Source organism: Manis javanica, chromosome 16 (genome assembly GCF_040802235.1).
Source record: "Manis javanica isolate MJ-LG chromosome 16, MJ_LKY, whole genome shotgun sequence".
Classification (NCBI taxonomy): Eukaryota; Metazoa; Chordata; class Mammalia; order Pholidota; family Manidae; genus Manis; species Manis javanica.
Window position 1 is genome coordinate 47,776,150 of NC_133171.1, and position 24,041 is coordinate 47,800,190.

At 40.9% G+C, this 24,041-nt stretch overlaps 1 protein-coding gene and 1 pseudogene across 1 annotated transcript in view; one reads left to right on the top strand and one right to left on the bottom strand.

Moving 5' to 3' along the window:
• The window catches only part of LOC140846886 (anthrax toxin receptor-like), a 51,548-nt gene extending 49,626 nt beyond the window's left edge, over positions 1-1,922 (bottom strand). The window contains exon 1 of the mRNA XM_073225067.1: positions 1,769-1,922. Within this exon, the coding sequence (XP_073081168.1) occupies positions 1,769-1,830 (62 nt within the window). The 5' untranslated portion in view covers positions 1,831-1,922. The remainder of the gene's footprint in view (positions 1-1,768) is intronic.
• The window catches only part of LOC108408876 (ankyrin repeat domain-containing protein 66-like), a 154,218-nt pseudogene extending 134,770 nt beyond the window's left edge, over positions 1-19,448 (top strand).
• The last annotated feature ends 4,593 nt before the right edge of the window (positions 19,449-24,041 follow it).

Below are 24,041 nucleotides of genomic sequence, written 5' to 3' on the forward strand. Positions count from 1 at the left end.
ATGTGACCCTGAGCTCTTTGAGGGTGGGCCTGGGATTGCATGTGAGTCTTTGTCAGCCTGTAATGGACCACCACGACACCCTGCCTTCTTTGGTTGACCGTCATCCCTAGCCACATGCTTCCCCTTTAGCTTCTGTGAGGCTGTGTTCTCCTGGTTTCCTCCTACCTTTCTGGAAGGGCTTCTTAATCTCCTTTAAAATTCTTCCTAGTTTACCAGATCTCAGAAGGATAGTAGGCCTCAGAGCAGGGGTCTCCTCTGTACCTGCCGTCCCAAGTGTGTAACTCCATAGCTCTAAAGCTTCAATATTTATTTGATGTTTAGCCCTAGACTCGTATTCGATAACTTGGATGTTTTACAGAACTTAACACATTCAAAACAGAACATGTGATTGAACTACCCTCCTACGACACAAACCCGCCCCGCCCTTGGTCACCACCACACCACTGCATGTCACCATCCTCCCAACAAGCCAGTCAAACCAGAAACTCAACCATCACCTTTGATTCTTCCATTTCCCTCACTATTCATGTGTAATCCACTGACAAATCCTGTTAATATTTTCACCTAAATAATTCTTGATTTCATTTGCCTCTCTATATCTCCACTGCCAAATATACCCAGCCACGAGCGCTTCTCGACTGGGCTCCAGCAACAGCCTCCTTGGTGGTCTTCCTGCTCTCGATCTCGTCTCCCTCCCTTCAGTCCATTTTCCATGAAGAAGCCAAAGTGACCTTCAGAAACTATGTAAATTGACCATCTTGTTCCTTGCTTAAAACCTTTCATTCAGTACTTAGCACACATAACGTCGGGGGGTCACAGGGAAGGCAGTACAGCACAGAGAAGACAAGTAGGGACTCTATAGCATCTTACTATACTGATGGACAGTGACTACAACGGGGTGTGTTTTGGGGGACTTGATAATATGGGTGAATGTAATAACCACAATGTTGCTCATGAGAAACCTTTATAAGATTGTATATCAATGATACCTTAATTAAAAAATAAATAAATAAAACCTTGCATTCAGTGACTTCTCTTTGTACTTGGAATAAAATCCAAACTCCCCACCATGTCCTGGAAGACTGCATGACCTTGCCCTTGCCTATACTAAACGAATCTTTTCTTCTTGTCCCACACCCCTTGCTGCATCCTCCTCTTCTTTATTCTCACTTCAGCCGAGCTCTTTGCCTCCCTCCGCTTGGACACCTCCCCCAGCTCCTCAGACGCTCCTCTTATGCCAGGTCTCACCTGCCACTGCCTCAGGGCATCCATGACCACCCCCTTCTCCCATTATTCTCTGTCCCTGTACCTTGTCTGTTCATGGTACTTACACACGCTACACTTTCACAAATATACATTTATTTGTCTTCTTCCTTATTGCCTTTTTCTTCGGACTCTAAGCTCAAACGAGTGCCTTGTTCTCCACAAGCCCAGTACAGTGTCTGGCAGATAAAGGCATTAAATAAATACACGTGGGAAGAAAGGTAGGCGAGAAATGGAAGGAAAAACAGAACTGGGAGGAGGAGGAGGAGGAGGAGAAGGAAGGAAGAGAGAGGACAGAGTGAGAGACGGAGGAAGGTCTTTGAGATGAGCATCTTCATAAAACAGCAGGAGCTTAGAGTGAGGGAGCAAAGAGGGGAGGCGAGGAGAGAGCACCTGAAGTTTTCCTCCCTCCCTTCTGTGCTCTCTCCTGTTCATGTACTTTGTAGGTTGTCCTCGCTAGTCGTCTTGCATAGCCCTTTGAGAAAGGCGTCAAAGCTTCACTTACTGGTGAGAAGAAAGAGGCTCAGCCAAGTGAAGGGCCACCGCTCCCCACCCGCAAGATCTCATAGCTGGTTCTGCATGTGGGCGGTGGGGCGCGGCTCCTTTTCTTCCCTCCTCCACAGTGGCTTACGTCCTTCGCAGTGTCTGTGGACTGGCAATGTTTTTTTGATCAAATGCTATCTGAAGAAAACCTCGGAAGGACCACACTTGGAAGCGGACTGGACCTGCCGCACAGCTTCTGTGCGTTGCAGACCGACAGTAAGCCCGCCACCAGCCCACAGCCTGTGAGGCTGACGGTGACTGGCAGCCTCGCTAAGGGGGGCGGGCTCAGTCTCCATGGTGTGCGGCGCACAACAAGACTAGCAGCAGCCTGCCTGCCGGCTCCCAGCGCCTCAGATCTCAGGACAGTGAGTATTTTTATATTACCCCTGTCTTCAGATGTATTTATTAGAATTTACATTTACTGGCTACTTTTTTACATTGAGACACCTGTACCAGAAAGACAGAAATTCAACTTCACTAATCAGATTTACAAGGATTCATGTAAAGGGAAATTTGCTGAAGTCATTCAAAGGCTAGTGAATTGTAAGTTTTCCATAAATACATTTTTGGTTTTCTTAAGAAAGCCTCTAATAGTATCATTTATTTATTTGAACAGCTTTATTGAGATTATTCACATACCATAAATCCATCTATTTAAGGTACACAATTCTGTGATTTTTAAATATATTAGAAGTTGTGAAAGCATCACCCTCCACTAATTCTAGAACATTCATCACCCTCAAAAAGAAATCCTATAGTTATTAACAGTCACTTACAGCCATCCACCTCTCCCCAATCCCAGACAACCAATAATCTACTTTCTGTTTCTGTGGATTTGCCTATTCTGGACATTTCACATAAGTGGCATCATATAATATGTGGTCTTTTGTGATTGGCTTCTTCCACTTAACATGTTTTCAAGGTTCATCCATGTTGTACCAGGTGTCAGTACTTTGCTCCTTTTTTATTGGTAAATAACACTCTATTGTATGAATATTCCACATTTATTTATGCATTCATCCATTAGTGGACATGGGATGTTTCCACTTTCTGGCTACTAGAATAATGCTGCCACAAACATTTGTGTACAAGTTTTTGTATGGACATGTTTTTCTTTCTTTTAAGTAAAAACCTAGGACTGGAGTTATAGGTTATGTGATAACTCTAAATTTAACCATTTAAAGAACAACTACACTGCTTTCCAAAGTGGCTGCACCATTTTATATTCCACCACAGTGTATGACGTTCCAATTTCTCCACATCCTCAACAACACTTGTTTTTGTTTTTGTTTTCTTTTTTTAATTTTAATATCATTGATATACAATCACATGAGCAACACTGTGGTTTACTAGATTCCCCCTATTATCAAGTCCCCACCGCAAACCACATTACAGTCACTGTCCATCAGTGTAGTAAGATGCTATAGAGTCACTGCTTGTCTTCTCTGTGCTATACTGCCTTCCCCATGCTCCCCCCCTAGGTTGTGTGTGCTCATCGTAATGCCCCTTATTCCCCTTCTCCCTCCCTTCCCACCAATCCTCCTCAGTCTCTTTCCCTTTGGCAACTGTTAGTCCATTCTTCAGTTCTGTGAGTCTGCTGCTGTTCTGTTCCTTCCATTTTTGCTTTGTTCTTATGCTCCACAGATGAGTGAAATCATTTGGTACTTGTCTTTCTCCACCTGGCTTATTTCACTGAGCATAACACCCTCTAGCTCCATCCATGTTGTTGCAAATGGTAGGATTTGTTTTCTTCTTATGGCTGAATAATAGTCCATTGTGTATATGTACCATATCTTCTTTATCCATTCATCCACTGATGGACACTTACATTGCTTCCATTTCTTGCCTATTGCAAATAGTGCTGCAATAAACATAGGGGTGCATATGTCGTTTTGCAACAGGGCTCCTGCATTCTTAGGGTAAATTCGTAGGAGTGGAATTCCTGGGTCAAATGGTATTTCTAATTTTAGTTTTTTGAGAAACCTCCATACTGCTTTCCACAATGGTTGAACTAGTTTACATTCCCACCAGCAGTGTAGGAGGGTTCCCTTTTCTCCACATCCTCACCAGCATTTGTTGTTCCTAGTCTTTTCTATGTTAGCCATCCTAACTGGCATGAGGTGATATCTCATTGTGGTTTTAATTTGCATTTCCCTGATGATTAGCGATGTGGGGCATCTTTTCAAGTGCCTGTTGGCCATCTGAATTTCTTCTTTGAAGAAGTGTCTGTTCATATCCTCTGTCCATTTTTTAATAGGGTTATTTGCTTTCTGGGTGTTGAGGTGTGTGAGTACTTTATATATTTTGGATGTTAACCCCTTGTCGGATATGTCATTTACAAACATATTCTCCCATACTGTAGGATGCCTTCTTATTCTGCTGATAGTGTCCTTTGCTGTACAGAAGCTTTTTAGCATGATATACTCTGATTTGTTCATTTCTGATTTTGTATCCCTTGCCTGAGGAGATGCTTTCAGGAAAAAGCTGCTCATGTTTATATTCAGGAGATTTTTGCCTGTCTTTTCTTTTAAGAGTTTTATGGTTTCATGACTTACATTCAGGTCTTTGATCCATTTTGAGTTTACTTTTGTGTATGGGTTTAGACGATATTCCAGTTTCATTCTCTTGCGTGCAGCTGTCCAGTTTTGCCAATACCAGTTGTTGAAGAGGCTGTCATTTCCCCATTGTATATCCACGGCTCCTGTATCATATATTAATTGACTATATACGCTTGGGTTTATATCTGTTGTTTGTCTTTTTAATTATAGTTATCCTAGAGGGTGTGAAGTGGTGTCTCATTGTGGTTTTGATTTGCATTTCCCTAAAAATGATCTTGAACATTTTTATATGCTTTTTGGCTATTTGCATATTTTTTTGAGAAACTTTTGTATGTTTTCTTTTTATTTGGCTCTTTTTAACTGAATTTTTTATTATTCAGTTGTAATATATGTGTATATATACATATATATATATATATAATGTGTGTATATATATTTATATATATATATATATATACCCTGAATACAACTTCTTTATCAGATATGTGATTTGTAAATATTTTCTCCTATTCCATGGTTGTTTTTTTCATTTTCTCAAAGGTATCATTTACAGAAAAAAGTTTTCAATTTTGTTGCAATCCAATCTTTCTAATTTTTTCTTTTGTTGCTTATGCTTTTGTTGTTATATCCATGAACCATTGCCTGCCCCAATGTGATGTGCTGCCATTATTGTCTTCTAGGAGTTTACTTTTAGGTCTTATAGATAGGTCTGTGATCCTTTTAAGTTATGCATTTGGCATGAGGTACAGCGCCACTTTCATTTTTTTGCACGTGGTTGGCCAATTGTGTCAGTACCACTAAAAAAAAAACTGTTCATTCCCTATTTAATTTTCCTGATACCTTTGTTGAACATCAATTGACTATAGATGTAAGGTTTATTTCTAGACTGTCAATTCTATTCCATTGCTCTGTCTACCTTTATGCCACACTTCCTGCCACCTTGTTCTCTTCGTATATGCACATAATATACTTTGTACCACACTGTCTTGATTACTGTAGCTTTGTAGTAAGTTTAGAAATCAGGAATGGTGAGTCTTCCTACTTTGTTCTTCTTTTTCAAGATTGGTTTGGCTCTCTGAGTCCCTTGCATGTCTATATGAGATTTTAGGATCATTTCATCAATTCCTCTGCAAATAAATTTAGCCACCCATTGAACACTCCTACTTGAATTATAATTCATCCGTGAGAAGTTGTGGAGTTTCCTTGGTATGAACTCATATGTGGAACAAATGGAGTGGGTCTAAGTGAAACCCACTGAAAAGTTTGTGTGAAAGGCAAGCAAAAAGGCTTCCAGCCACTGATTCCTAAAACGGTTTGGTTTTTCATGATACCTGCAGGTTGGAAACCCTCTTCTACTTCTGTTTACAATTTTATTTTGTCATTGATCAAATGCTCCAGTGTAAAGGTATTCTACCAAAACAAACAAGCCCAAAAGACAAAATGCATCCTGTGCCATCTTGTCTCCTAACATGTACTGAGCACCCACTTAGTGCAGAAAAGCGTGCGTGTCCTACACATTCAGAGGTTCTGGGACCCATTTGGGCCTCTCCCGTGGTCCTTCAACAGGAAACAACCTCCACATCCTTACTGCCTTACATCACATCCCCAGTCTCCCTCACTGCTGTCTCTCCCCTGCCTTACAGCCAAAGGGAGAGATTGCTTCTCAAATTGTGGTCTGTGAACCAGTGGTTGCTATGGGGACTTTTGTACAAATGCAGAATCTCAAGCCCCATCCCAGACCTACTGAATCACAATCTGCAATTTAACAAGATTGCAAATGCTTTATATATACCAGAGGTTGGTAAACTATGGTTACTGGCCAAAACTGGCTTACTCCCTGCTTTTGTAGGCCTTGGAGAACCTCACAGCTGTGCCTAGCTGTTACCCAGGGCCCTGCTGGTCACCACCTACACTTTAGGGACTCTGCTGTTGGCAACTGCTGGGCACTGAGCAGTAGAATCCCAGTCCAGTCAAATCACCTTGCTTCCCACCAGCTGTCAACTTGAGATGGCTGGACTCTTGGAGAGGAAAGAGGCCAGGCTGGGATGTAGGCATCCCCAGGGCAGAGTGAAAGTGACCATCCCACAGCTCAGGCCTGCTCAGTCACGTTGCTCTTTGTTCTAAGAATGTCTGCAGCTGAGGGCTACTGGGCAGAAAGCATGCTCACCCACTCCCGCCAACCATTCCCTCTGTCCCCAGAAAATCTCCACCTTCATAGCACCCAGGGCACTGCCTGTTCATTACGTTACTCACTCCTCTCCCACTATCGGATTGTCATCATAGTCCGCGTGTATCAGACCCATGTGGAGGGCTTACTACATACAGATGGCTGGCTCCCCATCCACCCCAGTTTCTAATTCGGTGGTCTGATTTTGGGCCCAATAATTTGCATTTCTCATAAATTCCTGGCTGATATTGCAGCTTCTGGGGCTCAGTTTGTATGATTGACTCCAAATTCTTCCTGAGATCTCAACTTAAATATTGAGATCAAAGAGACATTCCCACTGACCCCACCTTAAGTGGCTCTCTCCTCATCCTTTGTGTGTGTGTGTGTGTGTGTGTGTGTGTGTGTGTGGTCTATCTCAGCCTCTTCTTGTTGACTAGAATCTGAAACAATCTAAATGTACTCTTCATGCTATTTTGAAGGGATCTCTTTACTCATGCATGATTTTGTAACATCATACACTTGTCACATGGAAAATATTGGTTCATGAAATTATTCAGACTTCCCAAATGTTGACATGTCTCATTATACGATATTTTATGATCATTTTTATTAAGTCGTATAATCAAGGATTGTAATTTAATACAAATAATTCCTACTTCTTTAGTTTCTTTTGTGAAACTAGTTTAGGTATTATTTATTTACTTATTTATTTATTCTTACTATGCATGTGTGGTGGTGAAGAATGTCAGAATCCCATGACTGCAATATCCAGTATGGTGTCACTGCCCACAGCTTGCTTCTTGCTAAGGCACCAGCAGTTTCTACATCATTACTTTTGAACCATCAGAACAATTGTCAGGACAGCGAACAAGGCCAATGACATTGTAATATTTTAATGAAAATACTTTGGCCTCATGGATCCCCTGAAAGAAACCTAGGAATTCCTAAGCATATGTAGACTATAGTTAGAGAACTGCTGGTCTTAATATTAAAAAGAACTGTCAGCATTTTATTCATATGTTACATCTTGTCCACCTCCTAAACTGGTGTAGTGTAAATATTTAATTTCCTTGGAACATCTGCTCTGTATCCAATATAAACTTTTCCCATGGATTGTCACTGTATCCTCACAACAATCCTGGCAAATTAGATCCATTCTATGGATGAGAAAGGTAAAGCACAGCATACACAACTAACTCAGGGTCACACTACTAGCACTTTGGAGCAAGAGTAGGAAAAAGCACTGGAAAATGGGTTAAGGCCAAATAGCAAATGCCAGCCTGTGACTTTAGCCTATAATCCTGTAGTCAGAGGGGAAACATTGATAGTTTTGGGGTAGGGGACTGGCATACACTAACCAGAGGAGCGAAGATCCAAATACACTCAGCAGAGCGCACACACAAAGCAACGCTGGGTGCAAATATACAGGGTGAGCAGGAAAATAGATGACAAAGAAGCCTGTGGAATCGCTCACTAGCAATACAGTTGTAGAGAATTTCCTAAGCGGCATGTTTTTCCTACAGTAGTTGTTGTCATGGAGTTGACCAGAATGTCAGACCTGACAAAGCTCCACCAAGCAGTGGCTGCAAGAGACGGCAATTCGGTGAGAAAGATTTTGAAGAGAGGTCTCTGTGACCCAAACTATAAGGATATGGACTGGAACGACAGAACCCCACTTCAATGGGCTGCGATTTAAGGTGAGTGGGAAATGCCTAGGGAAAAATCCAGGCCTTTGTGTCCATTTGTGAAATCACCGGTCAGTCGTCTGTATGGGGAGCAGAAAGACCATCTCATGAGAGCTGGATGGGACATTTCATTCCCGGCACCACCACTCGCTCATTGTAGCACCATAAATGAGTTATTTAACATCCTTAGGCCTTAGTTTATTCATCTATGTAACGGGAATCTTGTGGTGAGGATTCAGTAAGATAATGGGTGCATCGTGGCTAACACACAGTCCGCTCTCAGTTAATATTAGCCCTCTTCCCTCTTGACCTCTGGCAGGAATGGAGTATCATTCCTGTGGTGGGACAAGGACTGTGTCTTGTCCATTGCTGGGTCCCCCGTGCCTAACACAGCTCAGTTATGTGATGGGAGGGCAACAGGGGCAAAAATTCAGCCAGTGGTCGTATCAAGGCCTTTGGCAATAGAACACCAATGAAGAATGTCAAGTAAGAAAGTGCTCTAGTAAGCTTCACTTTTTAAAAATTTGTTTTTATTCCACTATGGAGGATGGATTGGAAGGAAGCAAGACTGGCTGCAGAGAAATCAGTTGGGAGAATTTTAAAGAAATTTAAGTATAAAGTGATGGTAGCTGTATCAAAGCAGCTTTTAATGAACATTTGCTATATGCTGGACACTATGCTGTGTACTTGATGTCTGCGATTTTATTTGCACCTCACAAAAACTCAGGAAGCCGTGATAATAGCCTTAATTAAGCAATGAGGACACTGAGCTTCAGATGGTTGTTCTTGTCAGGGTGCCACAGTTAGCCAGTGGCACTTATTGTCAGGTCTGAAGCCATATCTATTGGACTGGAAAGCCTGTGCTCTTAGTCTGTGCTAACTGTAATGTAAGTGGGACTTAAAATATTTTTTATTGAGATATTATTGACATACAGCATCCTATCAGTTTCAGGTGTACAATACAGTATTATTAGCTATAGTTTCCATGCTGTACATTACATCTCCAGGACTTATTTAGCTTATAACTGGAAATTTGTACCTTTTGACCCCTTTCACCTAATTCATCCTCCACCTCCACCTCCAGCCTCTGCCTGTGGCAACCCTCAATCTGTTCTCTGTATCTATGAATTTGGTTTTTGTTTTTTAAGATTCCACATATAGGTGAGATCATACAGTATTTGTATTTCTCTGTCTGACTCATTTCACTGAGCATCATGCCCTCAAGTTCTATCCATGTTGTCACAATATACTTGTTTTTTAAATCAGCACCGAGACTGCCTGAAGCCGAGTAAGCCTTGCCAGCCAGCAAAGGCAAGTGTAGAGTGACTTGGGAGAGAAAACAAGACTCCCAGGAATGGCCTGCGGGAATGGGCGGGGCCGAGGGGTGTTCTAGAAGAAGTCTAGGGAATAGTGGATGGCTTCCAACCCCAGGTGGGAGCAAGGCTCACAGGGCGAGGATGGAGCACTGAGTCCCCGGAAGGGGAGCGGGAGAAGAAGGGAGGAGGGGTTGATGCTAAGGAATTGGCTGGGCCTGCCAATGTCTCCCCTCCTTTGTGCTATCTAGGTGAGCCCTGGCCTTAGTCCAGCAGAGACGTTTCAATCTTAACCTCCTCCTGTTTCTTCTTGATAAACTGAAGGGCATTTGGACGTGATGCAGCTCTTAATAGAATATGGAGCCAGGCCCTGCCTGGTAACTGATGTGGGCTGGACCCCAGCTCACTTTGCAGCTGAGTCAGGCCATCTGAATGTGCTCAAAATTCTCCATGCACTGCATGCCGCCATCGACACCCCCGACTTCTTTGGAGACACACCAAAGAGGATTGCGCAGATCTATGGGCAGAAAGCCTGTGTGGCATTCCTGGAGAAGTAAGTTTCATTTATTTCCAGCCACAGAAAGGACAGAAACAGGAGCCTGTGATCAAGGTCTTTTCCAACTCAGCGGTCTCAGGTCAATGAAAATGAAATGAGAAAATCCAGCCAAATGTTGTTTGAGTTGTTTTTCATTAAATTTTCACTGAGGTGACTAGTTTGGGGTATAAACTGCATTGTTTTAGATTAAGTAAAATCTATTGTTTTTAAATTACACAAATTGTAATAATTATAACACACATAATTATTATAATTTTGATCATATAATTGTTATAATTATTGTTTTAAATTATACAAAAATTATCTCAGATAAGAGAGGTGGGACACCAGGTTTGAAAACGGAACATGGGACAAGATTTGTATATTCACATTAACTGTGTGACCTTGGACAAGTTAAGTCTCCTGTCTGATCCTCAGGTTCCTCATATTTAAAATGAGACAGGTGAATTAGGCTATCATCCTTAAGGGCCCTTCTGCCTTTTAAAACTTCTATTCATCTGTGAATCTCTACTCACACACTCACCAAAGATAAGAACGTCCCTAATATTTGTTAATATTTTGTCAGCTAAGAATTCAAATAGAATTAAGTATCCATTATGTACCTGAGAAGTACAGCTCTAGAAAGGATGGAAATAAAATTTAGGAATTTGTGATTTGGTTAATAAGTAATTTATGCAACAGACAGTAAAGTAGCAAAGTGAAGGCAGCACTGCTTGAAAACTGAACTGAGATCGATAGCGAATCGATCCATAGGGCAGTTCTTGGTGAGCAGGGGGAGTGACAGTGAGATGCCTTTCTAAGAACTTGAAAATAAAATTATTTTCAGAAACTTAGACTATCAAATCTTTGCCTGCAATGAGATTAGTCATCTGTAGGAGTAACTAAGGAGACCGTCTCTGGAAAGCGGTGTCCTACATGTAAAATATTCAAAATCATAATCGAGGTGATTTGTGGAACCAACAAGCAGAACCTTGACCCCGACTCAAAGACTCTTCCTTCTCCCCCATCCTGCTCTCACTGCCTGCATTCAGGGACCTCCTCCATGCGGCTCAGCAACATTGTTCTCCAAACTTTTTAAAGCTCTAATACACCACTAGGCAACCATTGCTCCCTTTCTTCATTTACCAGCTCCTGGATCATCACACAGGTATTTGAGGGCATCGGGACCTCTTCTCATGCAACTTCTTTCCCTCCCAAACTGTCACCTCCCTCTAGGCTCACCGCCTGCATGTGGACGCCACCCCTTCCCCTCTCTTCCTGATATTCTTAAATTTCCATCTCCTGTCCTTCTGTAGTGTCTGAACCAGGGTTCACGAACTTGGATCGGTCTCTGTCTTCTCCATTCCAAAGCTTAGTCTTCTGGAGAAAAGCCCACAGGTAAGTAGATGGGTGGGTACCACCAGAACTTCTAGGATTTTTATCTTCAGCTGAGCCCCCAGAATAGCTTGGCTATTTACCTAAAAGTTAGGTTGGCTGTCTATTGACAATCGACAATTCCAAGTCCCCTTCACATTCAGCATCTCCTGCAGAAGGTATAGTTTCTACTTCACAGAGAACACTGAAGCCTGGGTATACATTTTAAACCTCTATTACCTATATATTGTATATACATGTACATCTTTCCCTTCTTACCTTGCTGCCCATCATTCTATAAGAAGTCTCATCCCCCATCCAGACCCTTGATCCAGTCCTTTGTCTCCTTTCGAATCATCATTCCTACATTCTTCATTGCTTCTTTCATCCTCTCTTCTATATTTTTAGTTTTTTTCCAATTCCCTCTGTTCAGTTATTTTTGGCCTATGGACATGCTCCAATTGATCTTATTAAAAAACACACAAGTGATTAGAGGTCATTCTCATGTCTGCGATGACTTTCTTCTCTCCTTTTCTAAGGAACTCGAAAGTTAATCTATATCATTGTCTCTACTCCCTCACCCACTTTTCAGACTTCTTCCGCTGTCATTGTACTGCATCAGCTCTCATCCAGGGATATTCTTGTTGCTAAATCAATGGCATCTTACCTCTTCTTAATTCACATCTTCCCTCCACTTAATCTGGTTTTTGACAACTCTTCTCTCCTGATTTGTCTGACACCGCTCTAGTCTAGATCTCCTTCAGTCTGTCTGACCATGTCTTCTCATGATTTCTCTGAGCTCCTGTACTTGAAGCCTTTTGGATGCTGAAATTCCTCAGGGTCCTGGCCTTGGCTGCCCTCTGCTGACTTTCTCTGAGTAGTCTCAGCCCCTCCCTAGTGATAAGTGGGTGGATGAACATGCCCCATGACCCCAGCATAACTGAAGTGAAGGAGGAGTAGTTCCTCCAAATGGTGGAGAGTGTTACTACCAGGAAAAGTGGGCAAGCAGTGCTGAGCCGACAAAAACAACGGAGGTCACCTGCATCATGAGCAAGTCATTACTGACCATCATTAGCTCCCATGAGGGACTTCCCTTTTGACAGAGAGAAGGAATTCTGGTTAAGGGGAAATTAATCTGAACCTTAAAAGACAGCTAAGATCTGACTAATGGGGGATAGAGGAAGATCCTCGTTTTGGAGGGAAGGCAGAAAGTTGGAAATGTGCATAAGGTGTGTGTATATGGGAGAAAGTGGGAAGATAAATGGCCTGGCTAAGTAGAGAATTCATGATGAAGAGAAGTAGAGAATAAGCTTGGGTGAGTGAGTGACCACAGACAGCTGGGCAGGCAGATGAGTATGAATTCATCAGGGAGGAGCAAGATGCAACAGATGCTAGCGAGGTTCTCTTGTAGTGGAAGAGGTGGTGCTGTGCAGGTAGGATTGGAGGCAAGGAGATCACTTACAGAATTTCTTAACACTCATATTGCAAGTAGGTGGGCTCCTAGGTTAGGATGGTAAAGAGAAAAGATATAAGAGAATTTCCTAAAGAAGCCTAGACAGTATTTGAAAGTTTTCTGAAGATCCTAGGAATCTCAGTAGAACAATTCAACTTTAAGTTTAGCCTAAGTAGTAAATTTCTCATACAAAAAATATTTTTGAGTCCTACTATGTGCATGGCATCAAACTAGATGCTAAAAAGGATTTAAAGATAAATCAGATACAGTGCTAGACATTAAAAAGTTACCTGCCTGGGAAAAGACATAACTTGTTTACATAAATTATACTAATATAAGATAGAAAGTGATACTGGTTAAAAGAACAGGGCGGAAGAGGGACACTATGTGGTCTGAATATGAAGAGATCATATCTAGCTTGTTGGGGGCATGGGACTTGAAGGACAAGGAGGTTTGTTAACTTCTAAGTGAACTGTACTTTTTAAAATGCTTTGCAGTTAAAATGTTTGCCCTGCCTGTACCATCACCCCTCAGATTCCATCCATGCTCATATTGGCTCAGATTTGGTCTATGTGAAGTGGCTTCACCAACGACTTTAAGCAAGCCACATGCTTACTTAAATACAAATACCTCAGACACAAAAGTTACTTTTGTATGCTTCCTATTGTCCAGGTGTGTATGATGACCTATTCATCTAGTTCTCCATTTATCATCTGTTCTGTTATTCTATATCTGTCATCTACATATTATATATAATTGAACTATTATTTACATAAATCCATCTATACCTATAGCACATATGCAATTATGAGTAGTTTTTAACATGTTTCTGCACTTCAAAATTTTATACAGTGAACAAACATGGCTTTATAATTAGGAAAAAATACAAAATAAATGAAGGAAAACAGCCTCCCAATAATACACTGGTTACTTTATAAATGTCAACAAATAAAAATTATCAGCACCTTCTTCAAGCTAAGCACCTGCCTTCAATCCTCCTAGCATCCAACTTTGCCATTTTTTTGCCTTCTCAAAGTAGTTTCTTTCAGATCTGAGCCCTCCCTAAGAGTGTACTTGGAAATGCTCTAAGTTGCCCTCCTTCCTTCTCGATGGGATCACTGAAGTGCCCGGCTGTGTGTGGAGGGCGGGAAGAGGCCCACCCCCCAGCCAGGCCAGGCTCTGGGGTCTGCGTGCTGAGGGCTGCCGTCTCCCCTCCCCCAGGGCTGAGCCTGAGTGCCAGGCCCACCGCCTCACCGCCAGGCGGAAGGGGCTGCCATTGGACCAGCAGGATGAAGACTGGGATGCCAAGAAAAGGGAACTGGAGCTGTCTCTTCCCTCCCGGAATCAAAACACTAATAAGAAAAAGAAGAAAAGTCGAGGCCCCACCAGGGTCGGCCATACCAAGGAGAGGAGAGCGTGAGAAAGCCCGTGCCCAAGAGGCTAGACCTGCTTTCTGGTGGAAACCTTTCCCTGGTGGCAGAGTCAACTTATTAGGTGTGTGTTGTCTTTACATGATTTTTCCTCATGGACCATTCCCAGACAGCTCCTGAACGTCAAGACTTGTCAATGGCAAGACTTGCCAATTGAGCGAATATCATTATATACCCAGGAGGAGCAACCTGGACAGTAGACTGGCTCAGTGGAAATAACTGGAAATCCTGACACGAATTAATTTCATCCCACCTAACTAGTGAGAGAGAGCATGAGGTAATGGAACATGTGATTATAGCTCTGCTTGTCAACTATTTAGGAAATGTAAATAAATACAGATGAGGCATTTCCAGTGAAAATATTACATGCAAATTGAGATGTGAGGTACATGTAAAACACATACCAGATTTTGAAGACTTAGAACAGAAAATGTGAAGTAGCTCATTGATAGTATTTAATATCGGTTACATGCTGAAATGATAATATTTTGGATATTGGGCCAAATAAAATAGATAACAAATAGGAATTTTACCATTTTCCTTTCACTAGAATGTTTAAAATTATATAGGTGGCTTGCCTTGCTTTTCTTCCCTATCAGATGACACCACAGTAGAAACCAGAAAACCATGGGAGCTCCCACCAGGCAGCTGGCTTGGTGCACTTTAACTGGCTACCCTACGTTTTAGGTTTACTAATTTCTCTCCCTAAGTCAATAACTTTAGGCACCTGACATTCTTTACTACATATTACTCAATAAATGCTACTATTAATACAGGCTAAGTTCGGTTTGAATTTTCCAAAATGAATAAATACTTGGACCCCTCTGTTGGGCTAGGGACCCCCAAATTCTTGCTAAATTTGCAGGAGAGAGATCAAAGACCTTCTGCCCCCTAGGAATCATGCAAGTGTTTCTCAACTTTATATCAAGGAGTTCAGGAACTGGGGAATCAGCTGGTACCCTCTGTATCATATTCCCATCTCTGGCCTGCTCACACTGAGGCATTTCTCTGGCCTTATCTACCACATGCACTCATTGCACTAGTCTTTGAGCAAATTAATCCACAAAGATTTCTTTTTTAATGTTCAGTGCAGGAATTTTCATGGCCATGTGACTCTGTGCCTCCTTATCAGTTGCCGTGAGACTTGATGATTGCAGCCTATGAAAAATCTAAAGTCATAAAATACCTCTCACTGAGAAGTTAAGGTTGCATATGCAGCAGTGAAATTTGAGGTCTGGATATTATCGCTCTTACAAAAACGTCAAGCTACGTAAGACTTTGGGTTGTCTTTCCTGCCATCAGAAAAAGCTCTGGAACTGGTTGGCAATGAGCCAGCAGACATTAGATGAAATTTATTTTTAACAATTTACGTGCCATAAAATGTTTTCATTTTAAGTGTACAATTTGGTGACTTTTAGGAAACTTACAGAGTTGTGCAACTATCACCACTACCCAATTTTAGAACATTTTTATCACACCAAAGAGATCCCTCTTGCGCATTAGCCAGTCATTCCCCTTTCCCACCCTCAGCCCCTGGCAACCATTAATCTACTTTCTTTCTCTGTAGATTTACCTCTTCTAGAAAATGTATACAAGTGGATAGATGGGTTCTTCACAGTAAAATCATATCTCTACTGCTCATAAATATGATCAAACACTTAATGAATACATATTAAGCACACGTTGTGTCAGGCATTGTACTAGGGATTTGCCCTAAAGTTAGCAAAACAGAATGGTTCTGGTCCAGCTAGGAAGGCAGGAAGTTCAACAACCAAAACCAAGAAAAGGTGGTGGTCTGTGAAAGGGGAGGCCCAGGACTCTCTGGGAACCCTTATCTGGAGCTCATAAAGTAGTTTGAAGAAGTCAAAGGAGGTTTCTGGAGGAAATGGCATTTCAAGGGGAAATTGAAGGGTGGGCTGGAAACTGTTGGGGAGAGGACTCTGTAGCTAGGGAACTGCTTTATGAAGGCCCAGACATAGGAGTGTTGAGTTTGAGGGTCCAAAGCAAGGGACCCAAACAAGCTAAAGCTGGAGTGTAGTGTGTGTACAGGAGCAGAGAAGAGCAGAGGAGATGGTAACATGGGGGGTTAATGACCTTGGAGGGTAAATGAAGCCAGGTCACAGTGGGCTATGGTATGATACTTGGATGGTGTCCTGACGGCAACATGAAGCCTCTGAGAGGCTGTAGGCAGGGTTGGTTGTGGCATAATGGCATTGCAAGCAGATTGGAGCTGGGCAAGAATTCGGACAGGAAGACCAGCTAGAAAAGTGTTGGAGTAACTCAGAAGAGAAATGCTCCTGGGAGGCAGCATAACTTAGTGGTGAAAACTCAGATTCAACATTTTTCCAAAGACATACAGACAGCCAAGAGGCACATGAAAAGGTGCTCGGCATCACTAATCATCAGGGAAATGCAAATCAAAACCACAATGAGATACCTCCTCACAGAAATCAGAGTGGCTACTGTCCAAAAGACAGAAATAACAAGTCCTGGAGAGGATGGGTGGAGAAAAGAATCCTTATGCAGTGTTGGTGGGAATGTAAATTTGTGCAGCCATTATGGAAAGCAGGATGGAAGTTCCTCAAAGAATTAAAAATGGAACAACCATATGATCCAGCAATTCCATTTCCCAAGGGTGGTCAGGCAGGAAAATTCTCTCTTATTTGGGGGACAGCCTTTTGTCCTATGCAAGCCTTCAACTGATTGGATGAGGCCCACCATGTTACAGAGAGCAATTTGCTTACTCAGTCTACTGATTCAAATGCTAATCTCATCTAAAAACACCCTTACAGAAAGACCCAGAATAATGTTCGACCAAACATCTGGACAAATTCACACATAAAATTAACTATCATCTGGGTCAAGAGGAAAGACAATAACTGGGGGTGGGGGAGCCATTTTATAAAGTGGAGTCAGGGTGGGAATCTCCGATAGAGGCCATTTGAACACTACTCTAAATGAAGCAAAAGCAAGAAGCTTTGGAGGAGGATCATTGCAAGCAGAGGGCCCAGCAAGTACAAACCGCTGTACCTGGGATAGGTTCAGGATATCTGAGCTCCAGGAAGAAGCCCTATGGCTGGAGCATGGGGCTGATGGGGGCATGTCAGGGAAGGAGCCGAGGCTAGAGAGGTGGACAGCCGCTGGTTCATGTAGACCTTGTGGGCCAAGGTGAGAACGGGGCATTTCATTTAAAGGGTCACGGAAAACGACTAGGGTGTTTTAGCCACATCTCTCTGGCTGCTGAGTAGAACATAGGCTGGAGAGGGGCCGGGTGGAAGCAGGGACACCAGTCATGAAGCTTATTGCTGTCATCAGGCTAGAGACCCTGGTGGCCTGGGCGGCAGTGGCTGCAGGGAAGGTCGTGAGAAGTGGCCAGATTACAGATATTCTGGAGGGAGTGCAGAGGACCCAGTTGTAGGGTGGATAGGTGAGTTACTGGACACATTAATAGAATATAGACAAATGCGCAGGATTTGTTGTGCCCCATCAACCCTTTCTACAGACCCTGATGATGCCTGATGACAAGCCAGCTTTCACAGAGGGACCCTTTTGCTGACGTGGTCTTTGTCAGATGCCTGTTTTTCTGAATGGCTACGGGTGTGCCCACTCTTCTGGAAAGTTGCTCTTGGTTTATTCATCACTATGTGCTTCTGTCTGTGTGCCAGGGAAGGCATCTCTGTCCATGCTGCCTTCATATTTCTTGGTAGCTCCACTTTGCTTTGTGATTTCTTTGTGGCTAGTTAAACATCATGGTCTTATTTGTTTTGTTTTCTCTTATTTTTCCAAAGGACCACAGTGTTATTAGGATATAATTTACATACATCAAATGCACAAAGCTTAATTGAACAGCTTAATCTGCTTACCTGTGAAATCTACATCCTAAACAGGATTAGAACATTCCCATTGCCCAGGAGAGTTCCCCCAGGCCCCTTTCCAGTCCATCTTTACCACTCTAGTTCCTGTTCCCCCAACCTCTGTTTTGATTTCTGTCACCGTAACTTAGTTTGGCCTATTCTTGAATTGCATATAAACAAATCATTAGTATGCCTTATTTTGAATCTGGTTTCTTTTACTCAACATGACGTATTTGAGATTCATCTATGTTACTGATTTTGTTGGTAGTATGTCCACTGGATGAATATAACACAATTTGTTTATTAATTCACCACTTGATGGACATTTGCGTTGCTTACAGTTTGAGGTGATTATACTTAAACTGCAGTGAAACATTATTCACAATAGCCAAGATGAGGAAATAACCTAAATGTCCATCAACAGATAAATGGATGGTCTGTATACACAATGGAATATTATTCAGTCTTAAAAAGGAAGAAAATCCTGCCATTTGTGACAACATGCATGGACCTGGAGACATGGTGCTAAGTGAAATAAGCCAGTCACAGAAGGACAGATACTGCATGATTGCGCTCATGTGAGGGGCTAAACTAGCTGAACTCACAGAAACAGAGAGTAGAATGGTGACTGCCAGGGGCTGGGGCGAGATGGAAATGCGAGTTGCTGTTCAATGGGAATAAAGTTTCAGTTATGCAAGATGAAAAGTTCTAGAGATCTGCTGTACAACGTAGCAGTTGTGATTAACAATATTGTATTTTACACTTAAAATTTTATTTAATGTTCCTAAGGCCAGTCCAAACCATATTGAAAAAGCCCATGTTTTTTCTACTAATTCTACAACCTCATATAAGAAGTCCTTGTGGACCTCATTTTTCATGTTTTATCAGGATGCCCTGACCAGCCTGCTAGGTGGCTGCTTTGCTTTTTATGAGACATTTTGGGTGTCCTCGTCATGTTCTGTTTGCTTGACAGCTGCCCTACGGTGTCTGAAGTGCTGACCTTATCTGAAGTCTGAAGTCTGTGTGGGTGTCCCTACAAGGTCTCTTTGGTATTCATTTGTTTGTCCCCCTCCACCTCTACCCTCCCAGAGTCTCCCAACTCCTTTCTCTCTCCTTCCCTTGTCCCTGTAACTTTGCCCCCACTTCACATCACCACTATCTCCATCACCAAACCCCATCAAAATTTACCTAACCCTCATCAATGTACATCCCTGAATCAACTTCTCTCCATGGTTAGAAGTATCTTCCCTCAAAACTACCTAGTTGCTTTCCAAAATACTCAACCTATTTGTGGAGATACTCTTTCTTTAAAATTAAAATAAAAAAGGTACTAACAATTATCTTTTGACCTATCTAAACAAGTTATAAATACAGTTTAAAATGTTTACAATTCTGTGATCCCTGATATTTCTCTGAAATTTAAGTGACGATTTCTGTAAAACCAAAACTGTCATGTGCAGTTTTTTAGAAAGTGGCTGCCCTCTTGTGGACCATATCATACCAAAGACAGATTTCAGTCAGGAAGTATTAAACAGTCTAAACACAGCAGAGCTCACCAATGTACACACGGAATTCCTAGTATTGAATTATAAAAGCAAATGAAATCTTAGAGGTAGATAGTAAGGCTACTCATGACCTCAAAGAACTTAGAATTTGAGGTGGTACATCATCAAGGTGTGACATCATTTTACAGATAAGGAAACCAAAGCTCAAAGTGAAGTGGCTTGTCCTCAAACAATAAAACAATACAAATCTGAGGTCCTGCCAAGAATTTAAGACCTTTCATGAAAACAATGTTAACCTGCTGAGTAATCACATAGGGCTACATGTCGAGATAAATACATAGTATGGCAAATACATAGACTTTTAGTAATACCTGTTCTGCATTCCTTAAGCATTCTTGAAGTTTCTTGCCTCTGGAGAGAGACTTTGTGGGGAGGCTAGTTAGGCTCGTTAGGAGGCTGATGCCACAGAAGGGAGTGGCCATACTGATCTGAGATGGGGCAGTCCTGGGAAGTGGGGGAGCCGATGGTTTTGCCAGTTGGTTATGAAGTGAACCCACAGACCTTCCTGAGATTAATTGCTGTGAGAGGGAAAAGGCAAGGACACCTCCTAAATTTCTAGTTTGGATGGCAACTGAGAGTGAGTAAGTGATGGCTGAACAAGTGAATAACTGGAGTGTCTACATGCTTTTTTAGGATTCAGCCACAGAGTTGGAAAGCTTTTGTGAGTGTGCATGTCCACATGGGTGTTTAACCGATAGCGGGGGAATTAGAGAGGCCATGGCTGGCTTGGGAATATTAATGAGAGGCTGCTGCTGTTACTTAATAAAAGGCATGTAAACATTTTAGAAGTGACTAACCACTCTAATCTCCAAGCTTTCTGGTTTTAATAATCCCCAGTTTTCTGGGTTAAAGCTGTTGTGAAAAATAGAGGAGTAATGTATTTGTGAAATGCATAACACTGTGCCTAGCACAGAGCAAGCACCGCATAAACATTAGTGATCTTATTGTTTTTGTAATAATGGATTCACAGAATTCAAAGTAATTTAAGTTTAATTTTCATTTATTGGTTTCTTTCATACTTACAGTGTAAGTGGTTATAACACAAAGTATATATATATCTCATGAAAAATCCTATAGATGTATTTCATTCTTTGATATGATATTCTGTAGTACAGCCTTAATTTTAAATGAAAATACTGGTTTAATAGATATCTAGCATAACATGGTGAAATCACCACATTTTATGTTTACGGTGTGAGAAAATGTGTGTGTGATATTAAAAAAAGATCTTCTCCTAGTCTTCTGCTTAACTAGGCCATTGAAATTTACTTATGAAATAGAAGGCAACAGAATCTTTTATTTCCTTCTTAGCCCATGTTAAAAAAATATGTGGGTCTAAAAACTCAGTATGAACACTGATGGAAAACGGTAGTGATGCATTAAAAATGAAGTTAAATTGTCCCGGAATGTTCAAACTGAATTCTGTCCCCAAATCCTAAACATTGGATTAGCTTCAGCAAAATTGAAATTCGTCTTTATTTCAAGAAGGAGTTGAAGTACCTGTGATTAAAAATGCCTCATTTCTTCAGAGTAAAAAAATAAAATAAATGTTATTTAGTAGTATTGTCAGTAGGGAGTTTTAGCTGGGGCATTAAAAACCTGATTTTCTAGGCCCAATTATAGATCTATTGGATGCAGCTTTTTACACATGTGGCTTTACCCTTAAGTCCTGGAAAATAATGCAAATAAAAATGTGTGTTTGAGTCTGTTTACAAAATGGAATCCTTAATAAAACAAAGCTTGTCAATGGAGGTAATTCCACTATAGCTTTCTACTCCCTTTATTCAGGAGGGAGATACTTAGATGTTCACATACTCCTTTTTTCCTAACGCAATTTTGCTCTCCAGTGTTAAGCAGCGTTGTCTGTAATGACTCTTGCTATACTAACTATAGCAAACAAACAAAAACATTTGCTACCATCTTTAAGTACTAAAAACCTCAAGTGTTTCAGTGATAAGAATAATGGTAAACTCTTGTGTAAGTCCTTATTAAGTTGTAAATGATGCTACCGTATGTCTAGGGTCCACACGTGAAGAATCACAGATCCAGGACACTTGGGATGCTGATTGCCAGGGCCTTGTTTTTTAGATTACACTATGCTACCTTCTTGTTCTTGAAGAGAGAAGCAATTATTGGCAGTGGCCTCAAGAACAAAATCTACTTTGTAGAGCTTTATTATTCTTGCCTAATTTGCCATAACTCCCACCTATTGCTGTTGGCACAACTAACTGTACAACATATAATCAATAAAAACAACTTACAACTGTTTTATTTGTTGTCTGTACCCTTGTTTTTTTCTTATTCAGAAGAGGATTAATACCTACTTCACTGTTTTGAGGATATAAACACAAAATCATGTATGTAAGTGTCCAATACAGTACTTAGAACAAAAAATGGTATCTAGTTAATCTCATGATTTTAGCAAAAATATATTTTTAACAATTTTAATTGATTCGTGTTATCTAATACATTTTAGTAAAAAAAAATCTAAGGAATACGTACCATGGAATTATCTTTTGTGGATTTGTGTGTTTTTATTTCTGGAATGTTTTTCTCAAGAAATGCTAGAAACCACTTTTTGGATTTTGGCCAGTTTCTAGTGAGAAAAATATTTGTATATAAAGTAATCTGAAAGCACTTTAAGAGTAATAAGTCACAGCATAAAAATAGGAATGCTTATATAATTATTTCTGCAAATTTCTTCATTTTCAGCTAGACCTTTAACTGACTTACTAGTTCACCAGGAAAATTGAGGGGGCAGAGCAGCCACATTTTAGTTGCTCCTGCAAGTAAATCTTTGGCCGCCTGTAGGATTAGCATTGAATAAGAAAACAGGACCCACGGCTTGCTTGGTCTATTTTTACTCTGGCTGTTGTTAGTTGTAGGAAGATAAAAAACTAGCACAGTGACCCATTGCTGGGTTAAGCCAGGTAAAGCAAACTGGCTATGATCTTTCTAATCTTTTCAGAGCAGTCAGCACTGTAGACCAACTGCTGCCTATAAATGAAAAAATTATGTGTTACTTTGCATTTGAACCATTTTATGAACATTTATCTGAGCCAGTGATGAGAAATACATTTGGCCAAACCTACTTTGTCTCAGAGGGAATAAGGACAACCATGTCTGATTCTGAGACGGGTGACTTGATGATTTAGCACAGTTCCAGACTGTCACAATCAATGTGATAAGAATAAGCTATGAATGGAATAAAAGGCCTCAAAATAAATTTATTTCATTTTAATTTTCTCTCTCTCATTTTTGCTCCTCAAAATAAGTAAAAAAGGAAATAATGTACCTCTCTTCTTCTTCCTCCCTCAATTCCCACACATACCAAAAACAAAGTGGTCATAAGAAATAGCTTCTGTCTCTTCCACTTAAATTATTGTTATATCTACCTAAAACAGAGAAATAAGAGAAATGTATGAGTTGCAGAGAGGAGCTTGGTCAAAGAATTAATTATAAGAAACAACTTTCTACCTTAGGAGATATTCTGGTATCTGGGATGCATACTCAAAACCTTCATCATAAACTTGAAAATGTTGATGGAACTCCCTGATTTTCTTTTCATTTATGGGAAACATACCTTTTTTAAAGAGTGCATTCACTGTGACTGGATAAAGGAGATGTCTGCAAAGAGAAACACATAAAAATTCCGACCCAATGACCAAAGAAGAGAGGCACAGGGTACAGAAGAGGGCATTATTAGTAGTCATGTATTAGACGTAGATAAGGACATGTGACATATATTCTTTTGGGAAAAAGTCACTCTTAAGAAGTTTTAATATTTGCTTACTGTGGACAAGTGTGAGATGACACACAGAAATATATTGATTCAATATAATTTCAACAAGGATTTATTTAGCAAATAGTAACAACCAGAACTAAGATGAAGACTATGCCTTTAGACAGCAACAAAAAATCATCAAAGAATCAAGGGTAATATTAGTCATCAAATTTCCTAATATCTCACAGGACCCTATAAGCCTGAACTATCATGTATTTTTTATTGAAGTATTATCGATATTGAACTATTGCATATTGAAATATAGTGCCTATCATCAATAAGTATGTGACTAAAATGATCACTGTGGTATATTTAAGTAAAAGAGTATTAAAGAATGTTAATATGCTCTAGATTAGTAACACTAATACTGTTTATTTCATTTTTATTTACCATCCCTTCCTCACTAGAAAGTTTTCAGGATGTCCTTCCCCCAAAGACATCCGAGAACTTGCTGCATTTTGCTGTACACTGGGCATGCTAACAGTTTAGTTGCTTGTTTGTTTTCATTTTTGCTTTT